This window comes from Malus domestica, chromosome 17 (assembly GCF_042453785.1).
Source record: "Malus domestica chromosome 17, GDT2T_hap1".
In the NCBI taxonomy this organism is placed as follows: Eukaryota; Viridiplantae; Streptophyta; class Magnoliopsida; order Rosales; family Rosaceae; genus Malus; species Malus domestica.
In genome coordinates, this window is record NC_091677.1 from 10,476,600 (window position 1) to 10,498,150 (window position 21,551).

The 21,551-nt window shown below is 38.9% G+C and overlaps 2 protein-coding genes across 4 annotated transcripts; one reads left to right on the top strand and one right to left on the bottom strand.

The window, feature by feature from the left end:
• Positions 1 to 1,204: 1,204 nt before the first annotated feature.
• LOC103405246 (uncharacterized) lies at positions 1,205 to 9,807 on the bottom strand. 3 transcript variants are annotated; one of them, XM_017324323.3, is made up of 16 exons: positions 9,275 to 9,807; positions 8,300 to 8,988; positions 6,182 to 7,261; positions 5,187 to 5,909; positions 5,001 to 5,072; positions 4,791 to 4,871; positions 4,620 to 4,651; positions 4,434 to 4,521; positions 4,180 to 4,332; positions 3,389 to 3,580; positions 3,229 to 3,308; positions 3,050 to 3,122; positions 2,875 to 2,982; positions 2,618 to 2,723; positions 2,417 to 2,504; positions 1,205 to 1,734 (listed from the first exon to the last, which is right to left on the bottom strand). In XM_017324323.3, the coding sequence occupies exons 1-16, from the start codon at positions 9,645 to 9,647 to the stop codon at positions 1,563 to 1,565; spliced, it is 4,110 nt and encodes a 1,369-aa protein (XP_017179812.3). In that variant the 5' UTR covers positions 9,648 to 9,807; the 3' UTR covers positions 1,205 to 1,562. The 3 variants fall into 3 exon arrangements, with proteins under 3 accessions (XP_017179812.3, XP_028953134.2, XP_028953135.2); XM_029097301.2 differs by having other exon boundaries at positions 4,803 to 4,871; positions 9,275 to 9,805; XM_029097302.2 differs by lacking the exons at positions 1,205 to 1,734; positions 2,417 to 2,504; positions 2,618 to 2,723; ... (2 more) ...; positions 3,229 to 3,308; positions 3,389 to 3,580 and adding an exon at positions 3,967 to 4,062 and having other exon boundaries at positions 9,275 to 9,805.
• Positions 9,808 to 16,979: 7,172 nt separating this feature from the next.
• On the top strand, positions 16,980 to 19,040 carry LOC103405069 (probable cinnamyl alcohol dehydrogenase 1). The gene is made up of 6 exons (XM_070816963.1): positions 16,980 to 17,140; positions 17,229 to 17,342; positions 17,434 to 17,664; positions 17,898 to 18,183; positions 18,286 to 18,436; positions 18,581 to 19,040. Exons 1-6 carry the CDS (start codon positions 17,046 to 17,048, stop codon positions 18,778 to 18,780), a joined length of 1,077 nt encoding a protein of 358 aa, XP_070673064.1. The 5' UTR covers positions 16,980 to 17,045; the 3' UTR covers positions 18,781 to 19,040.
• The last annotated feature ends 2,511 nt before the right edge of the window (positions 19,041 to 21,551 follow it).

The following is a 21,551-nucleotide window of genomic DNA, read 5'->3' on the forward strand; positions in this document are numbered from 1 at the left end:
AGGTGAGAAACTTCATTACGCATGAGTGGCTATCAACTGTTTGTGGTTGCAAAGGTAAATTATGTAGCATTTTTCAAACCTAAGCGTGCTCACGCGTGCAAGTGACTGTCAACCGTTAATGCATGTTTAAAAACAATTATGAATAGCATTTCTCAAACTCAACAAAGAGCACGCCAACAACTAAGTTATTCATTGGACAAACTCTTGCCTAATACTATTTTGGTCGATTGAATGACCATCAAACCGTTAATGAGTGTTGAAAGACAATTATCAGTAGCAAGTAGCAACCCTCAATCTCGACATAGGACACGTCACTCAGTTATGACTCATGAGTTATCCATTGGAAAAACTCTTGCACATTACCATTTTGCCCAAGTGAAAATCTCAACTTGTCCCTTAAAAAGCTACGTCCAGATACAATTTTAGAAAACCAGAAAGCAAATTAATAACAAATATGGAAAAACGGTCCACCGAGGCAACTACCCGTATGAAAAAGGTTGGGTGCCATTGACCATTCAACTCAGATTTTTTCTAAGATTAAAAAGATCAAGAAAATATCTTGCACTTTTTTCGTTTGGGACAAATATCTTCTACCTTACAAGCCGAAAATAGCTCTTGGTAGGCCACAGAGACAGATCCACCTGTCAATTTAAATTGGAGATTCCAATTTTTCAGAAAATATCTAGTCGACATCGCAGCAACAAAATATTCCTTATCCACTTTTCTTTTGGTCTGAAAAATAAGAATAAATTGGAATAATAATCCCTTAACTTTAATCAAATTGGAGCAATGATCCATTAATTAAAAATTCATTATCATTGGTCCCGCAACTTATCAAAATGTGTATCTAATAGTCTTTTTCATCAATTTCATCAAAATTTTGTCAAAATAAATTATGTTGGAATAACCATTTATATAATTAGAGTCCCTCAACTCATCAAAGTCTGTAATTATGATCATTTTCGTCAACTACGTCAAAAATTTTGTCAAAACGAGTTGTGTTAGAAGGACCATTACTACAATTGGGTTTAAGTTAAAGGACCATTTCTCTAGTTGAATTAAAGTTGAGGGACTAATGGTAATAGATTTTTAGTTGAAGGACCATAACTGCACGTTTTGATGAGTTGAGAGACCAATGGTAATTGATTTTTAGTTGAGGGACCATTGTTCCAATTAAGTTAAAATTAAAGAATTATAACTACAATTTACTCGAAAAAGAAATAAATAAATTTGTCCCCTTGGAAAGCCCTACTAACAATTTGTTCTTTCTTTTGGTCTTTCAATAGCAAAAATACGAAGACATTGCTGATCATAAATGTTGGAACTTACAACAAAAGATAAGAATGTGCGCTCAACCTCGCCAAGTTCAATATGTTAGCGTGACCATGCACGGTTCGAGCGATAGAACTCGATTACAAGAGTCTGTCCTATAGGATTTGGGTGAAAAACCCGAGTTATCGAACTATCTTTAGCTAAATATGCAACTAGGGTGACCTAAGGTAAATTCCAACGATGTATTGGCGACGCGTTTGACCTCCCTTGGAAATACTGTGTGTGTGAAGTTACACCACGTTGGAGATACACTTGCAGAGCCTCATTATTCTCGTATATCCAGAATCAAGACTCTCCGCTGCAGCTCGTATTTCAGCTAAAAGTGACTCAGGCAGCGGCTTTTCTACTGCAGATTCGGAAGCCTGTATCTGATGCGGAAGGATCTCTGAGGGATAAATCCCACTGTCCAGAAACCAACAAACAAGTCACTATTTATTCAAAGCACTCAGGTATATGTGCAACAAACAAGTCACCATTTATTCAAAAGCACTAAGGTATATGTGCAACAAACAAGTCACCATTTATTCAAAAGCACTAAGGTATATGTGCGTATAAAGCACATTGAGGTATGAAAGGCATAGAGGATATTGACAGACGAAGTAACAACGAACATTTGCATATAATCACAAGGAGTTTCACATTGTTTCTAAAGAAGCAGAGAGTTCTCTGTCACACAGAGGGCCAACAAAGTAGTCCATATAGCATTTCGGAGAGCTTTAAGGTGGTAAAGACAAGGAGGGCAGTTTTGAAGTGCATTATTATTATTGCATTGTTAACCACACATGATGATCATGATACCCACGAGTCATCACCTAAGAACCTAAATAAAAACAGAAGAGTGTAGTATTGTTTAGGAATCTGAATGTGTTTGTTGGGCCAAGTAACATGATTAAATGTATACAGATACAAAGAACGGATAAATGGGCACAAAATCTAAAAGTGCAACAGGAATTTGCAGCGGTGATAGAATACTTTAATACTGATTATACGTGACTGGTTCAACTATATGAAGCCAATTAATATGGTATAAATTTCCAAATTAAATAAGCAACGAGATAGTCAAGGAAATTGGATAGGATTGTACCTTTTCAAACAGGTCACGTCGAGAGTCAGTGCCACTTGTCTACCACTCTTAAAGTTAAGGAAACAAAGCTTCAGATCAAGTTGCTCAGCTATAAACAAGAACATATCACCAACAATTTAGTACAAAAATAACTTTATATGTGGAGGTGAAAGTTCAGATAAACAAATTGATTATCACATTTAGAGGAGTAGATTTTGTTACCAGATGGAGTTTGAAAATTTGTTTGAATCAAATTTACAATCTCAAGTCGAGCCAGGTGCACTTCCTCAACCACATCTAGCAGATTTCTTAGCAGTGAACGGGTTACCTGCATTATATATAGACCAAAGTGAAAAAGCAGTACAGAATGTGGAGTTAGAAACATATTATCCACTTTGACCCTATGGGAATTGAAACCCAGTATCACAATTACTATAACTAATGCACGTAATATTCCATTCACTTAAATTGTAACATACTTGTGTTTCTTGTGCCAAAGGCAAACATCTCAACTCAGAACTTTTTTCGGTGGCCTCAGCATTTAGCACAAAACCAAATGCAACTTGAACATCCATGTTTGGGAATTCCTGATGTTAAAAAATATAACCATTTAGAAAAAGAATAGTAAAATAAACAACTTATTGACCTCAGTACCTTTGTGATTTTTATATCATTCATATTGTGTGAGATGGCTATGTTTGATGTTGGGCCCACAGTACCCATAAACCTGTATATCATCAACATGAAATCACATGTCATACTTGAATTTTGTAATAAGAAAGAAAATGTCCATGACTTAGCCAAAAGAACATCCAAAGAGAAAGAGAGAAAACCTTTGCAAGACGTAACCATGATAACTGAGAAGAATGTTGTAATGGCCATTCTTAATCTCAAAATGATCAATATTCCATAGCTGTTGAAATCACAGGAGTCTCTTAGTGACATAAGACATTTATTTCGTGTTTGCAAAATGTCATATCATGTAAAAAATACCTGTAAATCATGACATATAATCCTGCAACATGCTCTTGTCTTCAGTTGATGTTGAACTAATGAAATAGTATCGGCGCAACTTGGTTCTCCTTTCAACTTGCATTGGATGTGAAAGAAATTGCTTAAGTTTTTTACATCTCTGTCTAAAGCTTTAAGCTCCTGCCTCATTGTGCTTACATTATCATAGGAAGCCTGACAATAAAAGGTTTATATAAACAAAACTCATGACCTGAAACTTCATTATCTTCACATACTTATTTTTTGTAATATCTATAAGCTGAACTGGTTGTTTGAGAAAGACAAAGGAGGAAGAACGGTTTTCTTATGCTGTATTCATCTTATTTAATTTTCTGGAACGTTTTATAACAGAAACCTGTCACCTGTTTTCAAATTCTACTAATAAATTTATTTACTGCATCTTTCTTGGAATTTGGTTCACAGGAAAACTTTAAAGAATAGTACTTAACTCTGATTAATATATTCCCAATAAAGTAGGGTCTGCCTAGAAATTAATAAAATCGCATTTCTATTGCAAATATACAATCTCATGTAATGGCTTTTAAAAATAAATAAATAAATAAAAAAAAAAAAAATCATTCACCTTGCTTTGTAGTTACAAAAGGTTTCTCTGGTTTATAATCTTTGTAACAGTTTTCGAAGTGTTTAAAATCCTTCTGTTAAAAATTAGAGAAACACCGGACAGATAAATTGGCAAGAACAATTACTGAAGCTACGATTACAGGGACAAAGAAAATGGTAAATAGATTCCCAATCTTAGAGTTGATGATTACCTCTTGTTCACCCTCAGAATTAACTAAAGAGGACTGATGATGACTATCATCAACATGAGTCTGCCATTCACTAGGTTCAGACTGACAACGAATGTAATTCAATTTCAGCATCTGAGACTTCTGAATTGCTGAGCGTAAGAGCTGTACTCTACTCTGCAGGCAAGTGTAAGTCCAGGTGACAAACTGTATGCATATCTAGAAATGAAAAACATAAGAGAGCCAACCTTAATTAATATTAAAAAAAAAATGCAAACCTGTAATTTATCGCGCTTCACTTGCATTAACTGCAATTTTGCCTTTTCATACACTATTTTATAAAGCAGCAATCTTGCTTCAGCTACTCTGCAAAGGTTAATGTCAATGCTTATTAAGCTAACCCACATTCCTGGACAGGTAAGAATTAAAAAAAAAAAAAAAAAAGGCATGATGAAAGACACCACCTTTTATGCCCAACATTGATGCAGTCGAACTTCTGTACACATTAAATACATTATTAGCATACAAATTGAAAGTGTAGAAGTTCTATTAGATTTAAAGAATGCTATCTGGTCCGACTATAATATGTAAACATGTCCATAACAGACCCTGATTGACCATTTAATTCAGCAAACCTGAGACTGGACCTCAGAACACAACGTCCCATATTTTTTAGCCTTCAATAGGTGGACCAGCATATCATCCAGCACACCGATCTACATGATCATGATAAAACAGTAATGTCAACCAACAGATACAGATAACAAGCTTAACCATAAGATGGTTAATTCTATCACCCAGATTAGATTTTACTTGGGAGGAAGTAATTAAAAAAAGGAATATACCGCTCTTAAATTTAGTTTTCTTGCCGATGGAGAAAGCAGTTGTTCTGTATCTCCTGAGAATTTTACTAAAATCTGCAAGAGGGAAAACTGAAATAAGAAAAAGTATGAAAATAAAATACTTATCATATCTGCCAGAGAACCTGGCTATTCAAGTAGTTATCACAAAACAGGAAATAGTACACACACATCAGTCCAGCACTTCCATGTTGTATCGCCCCCACACTTCACTCTGCCATCATAACCTTTATTTGACTGATGCAGCATGAACTCTGGATTGCAGTTCTCACTTCTGGGAACTTTCGGGCTTTTCTGGATTCTGGGGATCATATCTGTACAGTATCCATCCTCAGAAATTATTCCTAGGTTTCGTCGTTTCCGTCCAACAGATTTCTCTGAATCTTGCCCTGTAAATGGACTACGTGAATTATACACTCCCTGATAACAGTCATCACTACTAGGATGACCATTTGAATTGGACTCGTGGGATACTAGGTCTTTCCCAGCAAAGGGTTGCATATTCTCAGTGTCAGCTGCATAAGATGAATCCAGCCTGGAGGGGCTATTTGTTGACTCTTTTCTTGAGGGACTCTGATTCATATCTTTTATGAAGGGACTATGAATTGGCTCTCTCACAATAGGACTTTGAATTGGGTCTCTCACAATAGGACTTCGAGTTAGCTCTTTCACAAAGGGACTTCGAATTGGTTCTCTTCCAGGACTTGGAGTAAGTTCTTTTCTGGGAGGACTCAGAGTTGATTCTTTCCTGTGGGGACTCTGACTTGGCACTTTCTTGAGGGGACTCTGAGTTACCTTTCTCCCAGTAGAATTCAGGGTTGGATTCTCCCAGGGTGGACCCTGACTTCGCCCCTTCGTGGAGGGGTTCTCAGCTGACTCTTTACTGGAAGGGCTCTGCATTGACCATTTGCCGAACAAAATGTCAAACCCCTAAGCAACACAGAACAAGTAATGATATCTCTAAATAGAACAGCCTAGTATTTAACAGCAGCCAACTAAAGCATGGGAAACTATATAAAGCTGTTTTCAAATTTGAGTAAATATTAGCCCAACACCCAGCCTACTGTGTATAGAATGGACATGGAATGCAAAGACAAACAAATCTGTGTGGTATAAAACATAGGCGCAGTGTCCATGTCCTTTTAAAATTTAGCAAATATACAGACCTGAAGGTATTGTTCAGTCATGCTGCTGCAGACATATGGTTTAGAATGCAGTGGTTCTGCTCCACCTGGAATGCTTTTATCTGGGCTGTTTAGAATGACTGCACCTTTTGAAGGTGATTGGAAGTTCTTTTCAGATTCAATTTGCAGATGGGGAGGACTATCTTCTCGCTCACCAGCCAATATGGGAGCAGTTCCAGCAGAAACCAATAATCCTTCAGTGGGAGTTTCTAACATCAGGAGGTGGTGTGTCATTTTGCTTCCTGATAATGACAGCTGAGAGGGTGAAGCCACTGCTTTTCTTGGTGTGCCAAATGTATCCTTCAAAGGAGTGTTTGTAACCATGCTATGCTGAGGCTCTTCATCTTTATCAAGGTCTGTGGTCTCGTTAACCTGGCTCAACATACTGATGTTTATTGGGTTCTCATTCCCATTGCTATTCATGTTAAATAAGCTTTTCTGTCCACTGTTGAGATCAGGCATAGCTGTTTGCTTCTCTAAACAAGCAGTAGGAGAATTAGAAAATTTGCACTGGAGATCTTTGCTAATGTCAGCCATAACATTCTTTATGGGAGAATTCACAGATGAGTAACTTGATAATCTACATTTTAATTTTTCAATTCCATCTTTGAGACTAGAAGCACAAGGAGAAGGCTCAGGAAGTGTGAATCTAGAAATACTTTTCTGAATTGATGAAACCCACTCATTATGTTTCGTGTGTTCCGCACTTAAAAAGGAACCTGGTTGTTTCGAGGATGGAGTCACTATCCTTGAGTGTCTTGCCAAATTAGGAGTATTCCAAACCGATTGCTGATGTCTAGCAGATAACAATAATATGGACCCCTCCATCGGTGATCTATATTGTTGGTCCAAATGTTGATCTTTATTATATGTTTTCTCCTTAAGAGAATATTCTTGAACCATGCCTTGACTTGAATGTTGATAAGCAGGTTCATGCTGGACAAACACATTAAACTGAAGTGCTTCACTATTGAATTCTGGTAGGACTTTGCCATTAACAGCAGTTAACTCCAATTTTTTCATATCCCTTGGAGATCCAACTTCAGTAAATTCCTTATTCACCTGCAAACAAACCTGTGCATCAGTTCACCGATACAAAAACTCACATTTATCTAATTTTTTAACACTTCCCGCTTTCTTCACTGGTAATGTAAACATATAATATAATAGAATGAATAGTTAATTAGAATGCAAGCACTAATAATGCATCAATTATGCAAGCTAAAGTCGACAGGAATAGGACCAGTCCTGAATTGTTAAGCATGATAACTCTAAGATGATGCTATTAATAAGATAACAACAGATATTTAGTTTCTTTTTGGTGTAGATCGAATGGAATAATGGTAAAATTTGTATTTAAGTATAGAACAAGTTGATTATGGACATGCAACTACAATAATAACATGGTGACAATTAAAATTAAAAATGTACTTTAATACGATAAATCATCATCCATCACAGCAACTAGACTACTGGACAAAATCTTTGGCAACTGAGGCCATTTACTCCAGCTGAAAACTAAACTATCAGCTTCTGTTGTCCAATCCAAATATCCAACTTCCAAATTTTTCTACTGAAACCCTTCATGTTTGAACAGCCAAATTTCATCAACCTCAAACAACTTAATCTCACATAAAAAGCTACTACATTACCTTCATTCTTACACACTATTTTTTTTTTTTTTTTTGGTAAACAGAGGGGGTTTCTCACGCATTATTTTGTTACAAAACCCAACCATAGAAAAGTCCAGTGTTTATTTCCCACACCCACAAAACAGTCACAGTCCATTTTATCAAACAACAAAAGCTATAAGATGGCTACACTCCAAATTTCCAAATCAGCTACTGGCACTCTCTGTTTGAACCATTATTAAAACTCATTTTCGAAGTACATAAAATCATATGCACTGGCAGGACCTTTTTGGTTCAAGTGCATGAAATTTCACCCTTCTAACAACACCACAACCACAATCCTCACAACAACAACTAAGAGTCTTAAGACATGCATCATCAAATCTACTAATTTAAAATACCAAATGGATGAGATCAAACCAAACTGCTAATGGGTCTATCAAATCCTGATTGCAAAAGACATCCTTACATTGTTTAATTGATTCGGAGTCTGGATTTGGCCATCAACAAAGTCACCTGCAGCTGGATTACGACCTCTGTTAGATGATGCATCATAAGCAGTTTGATGAAACGAACCACCATTTCCCTCACTCAACTTGATACAAGAAACTGATTCTGCCTCATTAGGCGTGTCAGTAGTTCTACCATTTCTCATGTGGCCAATCTCATTTTCATCTGATGCAGATACCTCATCCCCCTTTGGTGACATTGAACTGGCAGGGACGGCAACAGAGTCAGCATGCAGATCCTTGCTGCCTGCTGCCAAAAGTGCATCTAATGACGGAGATAGTCTTCCATATTCGTACTTATGTGGGTTTTCTTCTATAATACTCATGTCATTCGAATCTTCGCCGCTTCTAACCTTATCAGCAGGGACCGAAGACTGAGGAGTAAGCATCTTCGGTTTTGTTAGAGACATGAGACTTCCAGAATCAGTAACATTGGTACTATGGATTGGCGTCCTCTCTTCAAAGGCAAGGCGCACTGCCGTTGGGGTCTTGAGATCTCCTCCGGAGTCTGACCTTGCAAGACTGCGGTAATGCATTGAAAATGCTGTAGTATCCAATGTAGCTTCATGAATATCATCTGAGGCCGCGGAATCAGATAACCGTCCTGGTCTAATGAAATTGGCCGATACAGGGCCAAAGAAATTGTCTTCTGCAAAAATAAATCATAAAATGCACTATAATTTTCCACTAAGACACTTGAATTTTTTACTCAGTGGAATTACTACCTAGACAAACAAAAATCGATGCTGTCAAAAATTCAATTATCTGCAGCCTGACGAGTAATTTAAAGTCGATTATAACGTAAGCTGGTAATATAAAGCACCAATTACATAAGGCATTAGGTACTAACATCCTCTAAAGAATCTCCCTTTTCTTTCCTAATTGTGTATTAATCACTAATTAATCAAAAAATAAGATAAAAGTTTATAGCTTACCGTCGTTGGAGGTTGCAGAGCCCGGAACACTACTCCCAGGAGAGGGCGATCCATTTGGCCTGAAAAACGACTTACTCCCGTCGTCGTTTTGGTCATCGTCATCGGAATCCCTAAAATCGTCGCTGTCACCGCCCAAGTCCCTAAAAAACCCTATCACCGGGTTCTCGGCCTGTGCGACGTCGTTTTGAGAGCTGGGTCGGGGCTTGGGGTCGGGAGGTGTGTCGTACTCCTCGTCGCGGTTGAATATGTGGACGGAGGTGATCTCGGTGTCGGCGAAGCTCACGCGGCGGGAGCGCTTCTGCTTGATTCTTAGGGCTATTGTTTCCGGTTCGGTCTCGGAGTTGCAGGGCTCATCGGGTCCGTCGGAGGCCATCGGAAATGGAAGAATCGGAGAGGGGAATTGGGGAGATTAGGGTTTGCAGTATGAATTAGGACGGAGCAGTACGCTGTGTGTCAGTCATTGTGGGACTGCGCAGCGGGACACAGAGAGAGAGAGAGAGAGAGAGAGAGAGAGAGAGTGTGAGTGTGTGTGTGGAGGGAAATTATTTTGATGGTTTAAAAATGTCTCATCATTTACGACTAGTCGTTTTGTTGGATTTGTTCCTGTCTGAATTTAAATTTTAGTTAGGTGCTGATTGGGGGTACTCTTTTGAGACGCTAAGGCCATCTCCAACCGAAGGGTTCAGAGGGCCAGAGGGCCGAAAATAGCCCTAAAATCGTCTCCAACCGAGGGCTAGGCCAGAGGGCTCTGGAATCTGGGAGAGCCCCACAGGATCGGAGAGGGCTGGAGGGCTGGCTGCTTTCGGCCAGCCAGCCAGCCCCGGGCTGGCTATTTTTTTTTTAATGATTTCCTATTGCTGTCGGTTATAGCCGACAGCATTAAAGATATTCTTTTTTTTTAATAGTTCTACTATTAGTGTCGGTTATAACCGACACTAATAGTTTGAAATGTTTTTTAATATAACGGCTAGTAGCCGTTGTATTATTAGGCCTCTTTTTTTTTTTTTTTTTTTTAATGAATGTAAACTTCTTTTTTTCCCCTTTTTTTTTCCTTTTCTTTTTTTCCATCTCCAACCGAAGGCTGGCCAGATGGCTCGTTTGAGCCCTCTGGCCCTCCAAGATTCCCCAAGATATTAATATTTTAATGAACAGTACAGGGCCATATTGGCCTCCTTCTCCAACCGAGGGCCAAAGGGCCAGAGGGCTCGTTTTAGCCCTGTCACAAAAAACCGTCTCCAACCGAGGGCCAAAGGGCCATAAGGCCAAACATAATTTATTATTTAAAAACTACAATTTCATATTGTTTAATGTTGTTTCATGTTACTTAATTTAATTTAATGTTGTATAAATGGCCTAGGAAGTTATAGGAAAAAAATAGAATTGAAAAAAAATATGAAACAAATTTTGTGAAATAGAAATTATAGGAAAAAAATGGAATTTAAAAAAATATGAAACAAATTTTGTAAAATAGAAGTTATATGAATCAAATTTTGTAAAATAGAAGTTATAGGCAATCGAGAAGTTTTCCTCACTCGGGAAATTAAGGGAACACTACCCCAACCTACATGCTCCACTCAGAAAGCTTCAACATACAAGCTTCAACAAAAGAAAATTCAAAGAACTTAGCAAAGAAGGTTTTGGTGTATTTAACACAATACGTTGAAATAAAGGAAAACTTATTTATTGATATCCCCGATAAGCTACAAATGTGTACATATACATGAGTCAAAATAAACAAACAAGAGGGAGCCTTCACAAGGGTTGCTTAGGAGAAGTCTCAGCAGTCGGTAGAGCCCCAGAAAGAGAAGGCACCGGAGGGGGATCATTCGGAACCTCAGTACTGGACAGAACCCTAGAAGGAGGAGGCATCAGAGGTTGATTATTTGGAGCTTCATTACGAGGTACAGCCCCAGAAGACGAAGGCAATAAATGCCTTTGGAACAAACCCACAAATCTCTGATGATCAAGTAAAACCTGACCATCAGTTTCCTTCATCTGGTCAAGCTTCCTCTTCATGTTTGTAGCATAGTCATGTGCGAGCCGGTGCAACTGTTTATTCTCATGCTTGAGCCCTCTAATCTCCTGTTTGAGACTCATCACCTCAGCCGCCAATGATTCAACTTGGCGGGTTCGAGCAAATAGGCGTTGGGCCATATTAGACACAGAACCTGCACACTGAACACTGAGAGCCAGCGAATCCTTAACAGCTAACTCATCAGACCGTTTGGAAAGTAGTCTGTTATCTTTGGGAGTGAGAAGGTTCCTGGCCACCACCGCAGCAGTCATATCATTCTTCATCACGGAATCCCCAACGGTAAGAGGACCAGTAGGGGAGACGAAGGATGGGCGCCATATGTTGTCTGGAGAAGGCGGGGCTGCCTCTTCAACAAGGTTCAAGTCAAAACGACGGTCGGAGGGGCCAGACATTTTCAAAGGTGTTGAAGAGAGAAGAGGTTGGACAAATCAAGATCTTAGAAGTGCAAGAATGGAGCTTCTACTGGTGGAGATTCAAGTGTGCTTTGGAACTTAATGCCAGCCCCTATAAAAATCTGCACTCGACGGATCTTCAGAAATCGAAGAGGCGCCTGCTCAGAAATCGAAGAGGCGTTTGCTTTCTCAAAAGCTGGGCTGCTTAGAGACCACGAGGGTTGATCTCAGAAATCGAAGAGGCGTTTGCTTTCTCAAAAGTTAGGCTGCTCAAAGACCACGAAGGCCGATCTCAGAAATCGAAGAGGCGCTCGCTTTCTCAAAAGCTGGGCTCCTCAGAGACCACGAGGGCCGATCTCAGAAATCGAAGAGGCACCTACTTTTCCAGCCTTGTCAGCACCTGTCACACGCACACTCAGCTTTGCGGAAATTATGGGCATTCTGTCGAAGACTTCTGAGGAAGTAGAAAACACATGAATCTTACTGTTCAATCACCCACTTCCCACACGCAACACTAGCTCATGGGTACCACAGATAACTTTGCCAAAGTTCTCTGCCAAAATTGAGCACGTAAAGCTTGCAGCTCCCACTACATCGCTCTGACCAAGAAAGGTAAAAGAATAGCAAAGAAACAGCACTAACAAAGTTTAGACCCATAAATTTTGAAGGTCTAGCTACCATATTATTACCCACAAGGGTAAAGGAACAGTACCACTGCTGGATAATTGGAAAGTCCCTGTGTGTCAACCTCTGTGCTTCGTGGCAAGGTAGACTAGTAAACATGCCCAACCTTTACTCACACTCGAGAAAACACTACCAATAAGATTGCTTGCTCCAAAATCGAAGAGGCACCGTCCTCCGAATCTCGAGAGCCAGACTCCCAACATGACTACTTTCTCAAAAATCGAAGAGAGGGTAAAGGAACAGTACCATTGCTGGATAATTGGAAAATCCCTGTGTGTCAACCTCTGTGCTTCGTGGCAAGGTAGACTAGCAAACATGCCCAACCTTTACTCACATTCGAGAAAACACTCCCAACAAGATTGCTTGCTCCAAAATCGAAGAGGCACCGCCCTCCGAATCTCGAGAGCCAGACTCCCAACATGATTACTTTCTCAAAAATCGAAGTGACACTACTCCCCGAATCTCGAGAGCCAGACCCCCATCATGATTGCTTTCTTAAAAATCGAAGATGCATCGTTCTCCGAATCAATCGAAGAGACGCTCGCTTTCTCAAAAGCTGGGCTGCTCAGAGACCACGAGGGCCGATCTCAGAAATCGAAGAGGCACCTACTTTTCTAGCCTTGTCAGCACCTGTCACACGCACACTCAGCTTTGCGGAAATTATGGGCATTCTGTCGAAGACTTCTCGAGAGCACATACCACTTTTTCAAAGTGCTCTGACAGAGTTAAAACATGTGAAGCTGGTAGCTCCCACTACCGTGCTATGACCAAGCAGGGTAAAGGAATAGCATTACTACTTGTTGTTAGGGAGACTCCTATATATGTCGACCTCCATCCCCAACGGACAGGCAGACCTGCAAAAATGTTCAACCCTTCCTCATATTTGAGAGGGCACTCCCAACGAAGCCTTTCGAAATATTCAGCTTTCTTTCCCCCCGATAATACCTTTGCAAACAAGCTATACTAGAGCAAGAATATCTCATATCATCAGGGTTAAAAGCAAGAGTATCCCATATCATGCTTTTTCCCTGTCTTTTCCTTTGGCCTTGTTGTTACCTGCAAGACAAGGAGAAAGAGAGCAATCAATCAGCACTTGGAATCAAGCTTCCAGCCAGGAACTGACTGCCTGGAACCCCTTACCTGATTACTTACCTGGCATTGCTCTCGAGTACTCATCTTCAACATCTTATGTTTCCAGGGAAGATACCGCATCTGCTTGAGGAACAGATAGGGCAAGTGCGAAGGATACAAGGAAGCATGTGGAGACAAGCGTAACAGCACACGTGCCGATACATCCATTACTCTGTCAAAAGCAAAAGTATCCCATATCAGCAGGGTCGAACGTACTCTAGATTTGATGGACTTGTTTTGACCCTCAAATTCTTCAGTCGGCTCGGGAGGAAACCAGAAAACCCTCCAGCTCAGTTCAAGAATAAGCCTGTGGAAAGTTACTTCTTCAAAAGCAAAAGTATCCCATATCATCTCTTCTCATCTTTCTTCTCTTTATCCTTCATGCTGCTGCAAGATGGGGAGAAGGTGAACAATCAGCCGGAGCTCTGATTGCTTACCTTGTCTGTCACCTCTTTCAGCAGATCCCCTAGCTCGGCGACTTGGGAGACTCCTACTACATGGTTTGTATCGCGCTTGACCAAGCCTGAAACTACAAGTAAGCTTCAAGTGAAATTGATACATTACCTTGTGCATCTCCACCAGTTAAAGATACCACCCCTGGATGGAGGAAGAGTACTTCCAGAGAAGATGCCACATCTACCTATGAGACAGATAAGGCAAGTCAAGACGATACCACACTCCGATACTTAGAAGTTTCGTGATTACGAGATCATTCTCGCACAATATTTCCTAATGTCATTTGTACTAAATCATTCACTTGTACTCACTAAAGGAGAGCTTGAACCTATGTACTTGTGTAAACCCTTCACAATTAATGAGAACTCTTCTATTCCGTGGACGTAGCCAATCTGGGTGAACCACGTACATCTTGTGTTTGCTTTCCTATCTCTATTCATTTATATACTTATCCACACTAATGACCGGAGCAATCTAGCGAAGATCACAAAAAGCGACCGTTTTTGCTGCCTAGGATCTATCTTGCAAGAGAACGGAGAATTAGATGGAGATCTCAACCATAGAATACGACCTGGACGGATGAAGTGTAAGAGTGCATCCGGCGTGTTATGTGACCGTCGTAGGCCACTGAAGCTCAAGGGAAAATTTCATAGGACGACAATAAGGCCAACGATGTTGTATGGCACAGAATGTTGGACGGTGAAGCATCAACACGTACACAAAATGGGTGTAGCGGAGATGAGGATGCTTCGTGGGATGTGTGGGCACACGAGAAAGGATAAGATTGGGCATGAGGATATCCGAGGTAAAGTAGGAGTAGCCGAAATTGAAGGAAAGATGAGAGAAAATCGGTTCCGGTGATTTGGACATGGGCAAAGAGGGCCGACTGACGCTCCGGTTCGAAGATGTGACTACGGGACAGAGGTTCAGGGCCGAAGGGGTAGAGGAAGACCTAGGAAAACTTTAGAAGAGACTCTAAGAAAAGACTTAGAGTACTTGGATCGAAAGGAGGACATGACACAAAACCGAGCGCAATGGCGTTCTAGGATTCATATAGCCGACCCCACTTAGTGGGAAAAGGCTTTGTTGTTGTTGTTGTTGTTGTAAAAGTTATAGGAAAAAAATGGAATTTAAAAAAAATATGAAACAAATTTTGTAAAATAGAAGTTATAGGAAAAAAAAATAGAATTTAAAAAAAATTGAAACAAATTTTGTAAAATAGAATTGAAAAAAAATATGAAACAAAATTTGATTCATATGAAAAGGAAAAAAAAAGGGAAAAAAAGAAGTTTAAATTCATAAAAAAAAAAAAGTTAATACAACGGCTACTAGCCGTTATATTGAAAAAAATTCAAACTATTAGTGTTGGTTATAACCGACACTAATAGTAATTAAAAATAAAAATTTTGCTTTTCAATAACTATTATTGTCGGTTATAACCGACAGTATTAAAAAATTATTCTTTAATGATGTCGGTTAATAGGAAAACATTAAAAAAAAAATAGCCAGCCCGGGGCTGGCTGGCTGGCCGAAAGCAGCCAGCCCTCCAGCCCTCTCTGATCACGTGGGGCCCTCCCAGATTCCAGAGCCCTCTGGCCTAGCCCTCGGTTGGAGACGGTTTTAGGGCTATTTTCAGCCCTCTAGCCCTCTGGACCCTTCGGTTAGAGATGGCCTAAGACCATCTCCAATTGAATGGTCCAGATGATCAGAGGGTTGAAAAACGTTCAAAAATTATCTCCAACCAAGGGCTAGATCAGAGGGCTCAAAAATTAACAATTAGTATTACATGCCTATTTCATTCTCTAAATTATACTATAAACGTCATTATTATTACGATTTAGTGATATTTTTTTAATAAGTTTTTCTTCGAATTATGTCATACCAATTTAAGAAGGAAAAGGAAACCCTCGGAGCTACCTAGGCCATCTCCAACCGAAAGGTCCAAAGGGCCAGAGGCCCGAAAATAGCTCGAAAACAGTCTCCAACCGAGGGCTAGGCCAGATGGCTCGTGGAATTTGAGAGGCCGCCAAGGAATCTAAAAGGGCTGGAGGGCTGGGCAGAAAAACTCTCAATCCTGTCGGTTATAACCGACAGGAATGCTAAAACTAAAATTTGAATCCAACAGCTAGTTAGCTAGCCGTTGGATTCAATTTATTTATTTATTTATTTTTTGGTTTTTTGGGCCCATTTTTTGTTTTGTTTTAAATTCTGAAAAATTCTAATTTTTTCCCAATAAATACCTAAACTATTCATTCATCATTCCTACACCATTAATTTGTAGTTTTTAAATTTAATTTGTCGTTTTTAAATTTAAGTTGTAGTTTTTAATTTAAGATGTAGTTTTTTAATTTAAGTTGTTGTAGTTTTTAAATTTAAATAATAAATTTTGTTTGGCCCTATGGCCCTCGATTGGAGATGGTTTTTTCTGACATGGCTAAAACAAGCCCTATGGCCTTTGATCCTCGGTTGGAGACGAAGGCATATATGATCATGTACTGTTCATTAAAATATTAATATCTTGAAGGACCAGAGGGTTAAAACGAGCTATCTGGTCAGTCATCGGTTGAAGATGACGTTAGTTACTTTTTGCAGTGAAGCCACACTAAGAGAAGACGATCGTCTCCTCTCTCCTACTCGATCTTTGGCGGGATCAGATGCTTTTTCGGTCGAGGTTCAATACATCCGCCAGTCATAGGTTCTCAGATCAATTTTCTCTCTCCACCTTTCAGCTATAGAGTCGGCCAAGGACATTAATCCTCGTACATAGTCAATTAGGACACTTAATTAGGATCCAATATTCCATAATCATTATTTTAATTAGTTAATACGGTTTAAGAATAGGTCCACTTCCATGAACATAAGAGATAAGAGTCGTGACTCGTGACCACCTTTTTCCTTGTTAATTTCTCAAATAGTTATGATGAAGTGATATATGCGCATGCCCTTGCGTCATCGTTACATCCTCCTTAAAGCCTATTGCAAGTATATAAATAGGTCTCGTTTTACTATATATCAACAAACCCACAACTACTTGACGATCTCGTTCGATCTCTTACATATATATGCAAGCAACATGAGCTCAGAAAATGCAAATAAGGGGGAGGATTGCCTGGGATGGGCTGCAAGAGATGAGTCTGGGGTTCTTTCCCCTTACAAATTTGCCCGCCGGTACGCTCGATTTCGATTAATTAATTAATAATTTGCATGCTAAAAACGTACTGCTTACTTAACAATGAATTTGTTAATGAATCTGCAGGGCTGTTGGGAGTGACGATGTTTCCATAAAGATCACACACTGTGGAGTTTGCTATGCTGAAGTGGTTTGGACAAAGAACAAACATGGGGATGCCACCTATCCTTTAGTGCCTGGGTACGTATATATGTTCATCCATTAACTCATGATTTTATTTTTGTCATATGATTAATTCTTAGTTAACTACTGCTCAATGTACAAATTACAGACATGAGATTGCCGGCATTGTGCAAGAGGTCGGTTCAAATGTTCGCGGATTCAAAGTTGGTGATCATGTTGGAGTGGGAACTTACATTAATTCATGCAGAAATTGTGATTACTGTAATGACGGCCTTGAAGTTTACTGTGAAAAAGGAGTTGTTTACACTTACAATCGTCTCGACATCGATGGTACCATGACAAAAGGCGGATTTTCCACTTACATTGTTGTCTGCGAAAGGTTGGTGTCGTTTGTGTCCTCTCATCAGAAATTTTTTAGTTTGATAACAGTCGTACTGCCACGTAGCGTTACTAATTAATGTGTTAAAATAAGCATTAACGGCATGGTTGATATTTCATGTTATGTCAGCATCATATAACCTAATTGCCTAATGCTCAAGGAATTATAAGTCAAGTTTTTCAATTCCATGAGAAATCAATGACATTGTTGGTTATGTATTTGAATTTATACAGGTACTGCTTCAGGATAGCAGAATCCTATCCATTGGCTTCAGCAGCACCTCTTCTTTGCGCCGGCATTACTGTCTATTCTCCAATGATACGCCATAAGATGAACCAACCCGGTAAATCACTAGGCGTGATTGGCCTCGGCGGTCTTGGTCACTTAGCCGTGAAATTTGGTAAGGCTTTCGGACTGAATGTAACAGTTTTCAGCACAAGCACATCAAAGAAAGAGGAGTCTCTAACTCTGCTTGGTGCAGACAATTTCGTGGTCTCATCCGACCAAGAACAGATGAAGGTAGAAATGCACAAGCCTTCCAAATTTGGTCATTATTTGCACTATGTTATGAGTTGTTACATATTTGAATGTAATGAGTGTATTAACCTTCATTTTATGCAGGCCATGGCTAAATCCCTCGACTTCATCATCGATACGGTATCTGCTGATCACTCATTTGATATGTACATGTTGCTTCTGAAGACTGCCGGCGTTTTTGTCATGGTTGGGGCACCAAATGAAGTTAAACTGAGTCCTATGAGCCTAATTCTGGGTACTGCAACATTTTCATTGCTCAAAGTTTTGGTGTTTTTAAAATTTGGAAAATTAGTGATTTTATGCTACATTAAACAATGCAGTAGTTTACTGATTAGCTGAACAAGATGCATTGATCTTTAATTTTTTTTTTCTTTCACAGGTATGAAATCGATATCTGGTAGCGTGGCGGGTGGTACGAAAGAGATGCAAGAAATGCTAGACTTCTGTGCAGCTCAGAAAATATATCCCAACATAGAAATAGTTCCGATTCAGTATGTGAATGAAGCAATTGAGAGGCTTATAAAGAAGGATGTGAAGTACCGGTTTGTGGTGGATATTGAGAACTCCCTGAAATATTGAACAAGGAAAACTCAGATTCTATTCCAAAGCATCGATGAGAAGGCATAGATATATGCAAAATATTTACAGAGATTTTATCTAATAGGGTTGTGGTTTTTTTTGTTGGGTGTTTTTGTCTTACTTTTAATAGAAGTGTTTGAATTCGTCTTCTGCCTTGTGTGTTAGGGCTAATTTGGTATTTTGGTGGTTTTGAAAAATTGTTTATATTGTGATATGAGAATAAACAATTTTAAAATAAAACAATTAAGTGTTTGATAAAATGTATTGTAAAAGTGTTTTTAATAAAAAAGTAGTGTAAGAATGTTTGATAAATTTTTATGTAAAAGTGTTGTGATTGTGTAAAATGACCATGAATGCGAGTATTCAGATTGTAATTTGTTCAATCCATTCATTGATTTATTAAGTCTTAACTCGAGTAAAAAATTACATGCAATTGAGATGTTACGGCAATATTATATTAGGCCAATCACATGCCTCTAGGTATTTTTAATTTCCCCATTTAACATCACATAATTTTTTAGATAACATCACACTTCACGTCTTAGTTACATGTAAATTCTTCTCCGAAAGTCAATTGCTTTATGATGGGCACATGCAATCAAAGAGGCAAACAAGAAAAGAAAGAAATCTTGTGTAATCAAAGAGGCAAACAAGAAAGAAACAAATCTTGTCGTAATCAAAGAGGCAAACAAGAAAGAAAGAAATCTTGTCTATAATATGCAGTTACTGACAATTTTTTAGAAAAAAATAATATTAGATAAGCTCATTTTATACATTATTATTCACAAAGTCAAAACCAACTCTAAAAACTTATATTTTTTATTCTTACTAAAATTAGGGGAAATTATATTTTGCCCCTTGAAGTTTGGATGCAATTACAACCTCATATATTATCTTTAAAACATTACAATTTCATATACAAACTTTAATTTTATTACAATTTCATACATCCGTTAGTCAAACTATCAATTTGACCGTTAAGTGATAACATGGCATTACATTTTTGCTGACGTGGACGTCACTGACATGCCACATAAGAAAAAAATTATTAAAAATAAACAATACCTTTTTATGCGAATATTTTTTAAAACATATGTAATAGGCCCATCACCACTACTATTCATCTTCAACCTCCTTCCCCTCACCGCTACCCAAACCCCCACCCACCCAAAGAACCGACCCGCAACCCAAAAATACCCCCCCCTCAACCGAACCCTCCCCCTCCCCCGCAACCTAAACTATGGGTGGTTCGGTATGGGACTCCAAACCAAAAATGGGATCCTGAATCCCAAACTGAAAATTTTCGGAACGGGAATTTGAAGACCAATCCCAAACTAAAATTTCGGTATTCCCAATTTTTAGGAATCCCAAAATAATTTCAGTATTTCGGGATGGTTTGGTATTCCCAAATTTCATACAAATTGAAATAGCAATCATTCATACCAAGTTAAATTAACATGCAACCAAAATAAAATAAGTAACAAACCCAAAAGCAAAAAAATAAGTTATAAACCTAATATGTTCGAAAACTAACGATACAATTGTTAGTGGCATTCCGTCCTTACTAGCTTGCGTGGCTCTTCGACGGCTAAATATCTATGAGTGGACCATTTCTAAAAATGCATGTTTTGATAGTAGAAATGCATAAATGAAAAACATGATTTAATGATTATGTTCTATGAAACGCTTTGAGATAACATGCTTACTGAGGCTAAATTGAATTACTACTATTTTTCCTATAACCCGTGTTCTTATAGAATATCCGATGGATGACGATATGATATTTAGAACATGTTTCGAACACCTCTTTATAGTATAGATGATGGATGACTTTATACTATGAAGTTGCTTTTCAATAAATATATGTATATATATATATATGTTCAATGGTTTTGTACTTACCTAGTGGTCTTTTTCCACTACAGGACGTAGGAATAGATTCCGGTCCATCTCGGACGATGGTTTGGTGTTGGCATAAGGCCTGGAGTGTGTTTCCTCTGGCTATTTAGCACAGGGACCGGGAGCCGGCATGGGGTCTGAAGTGTATTTTCCTCTAACTGTTTGCTCAGAGACGGGGAGCCGGCATGGGGCCTGGGGATTATCGGACATTCACTAGTGATTATTATATATACAAGTTATGATTTGAGACATTGCACGGCATGCTAAGTTTCGGAAAACCTATGTTTATCATGATATATATGTGTTTTCATAAAACCTGGGGGTTAGTATGTTGATAACTGTTTTATTATATATATAGCTTGGTCCACTCATGTTTGTTTTGCGCCCCCTTCAGGACTTAGAATCGAGGTATACAATCCCGACGTCAAGGCACTTCCGCATCGACATCTTCGAGTTCTCTCGGTGTATGACCCATTCTTTTACTCATTCAATTTTATATTATTTCTTTTAGTGTTCTAGTTAGTTGTATGCTCTGAACATGTTCCTTAAATGAATATTCATTATTCTTTTATATTTCTAAGTCTTATATATTCCTTATTCTCAGCACTTGCATTCAATAAACGACTTTCGTCACCTTCGGGTATTGGCCAACACGTGCTTATCCTGGTATTTAGGGAATATCGGGATCGGGGCGTGTCAGTGTGTATGTTCTAAAATAGATTACCTAGAAAAAAAATAGAGGAAAGGTCAGAACCTATTGCCCCCTCTGTCGCCCTCCCACCTATTTCCAGCAACCTCATCCATCTATTTATATCATTATAACCTCGAATTGGTGTCGATTAGACCCACGAGACGTAACCAGCAACGAAATC

Bases quoted from the DNA above. Each gene is read 5' to 3' on its own strand.
- LOC103405246 (XM_017324323.3), bottom strand. From the start codon at position 9,647: ATGGCCTCCGACGGACCCGATGAGCCCTGCAACTCCGAGACCGAACCG. The intron at 4,872-5,000 runs GTATATTCCTTT...ATGATCATGTAG, and splicing joins GAAAACTAAATTTAAGAGCG to ATCGGTGTGCTGGATGATAT. The intron at 3,309-3,388 runs GTATTTTTTACA...TGATTTCAACAG, and splicing joins TTATATGTCATGATTTACAG to CTATGGAATATTGATCATTT.
- LOC103405069 (XM_070816963.1), top strand. From the start codon at position 17,046: ATGAGCTCAGAAAATGCAAATAAGGGGGAGGATTGCCTGGGATGGGCT. The intron at 17,141-17,228 runs GTACGCTCGATT...ATGAATCTGCAG, and splicing joins CCTTACAAATTTGCCCGCCG to GGCTGTTGGGAGTGACGATG. The intron at 17,343-17,433 runs GTACGTATATAT...TACAAATTACAG, and splicing joins ACCTATCCTTTAGTGCCTGG to ACATGAGATTGCCGGCATTG.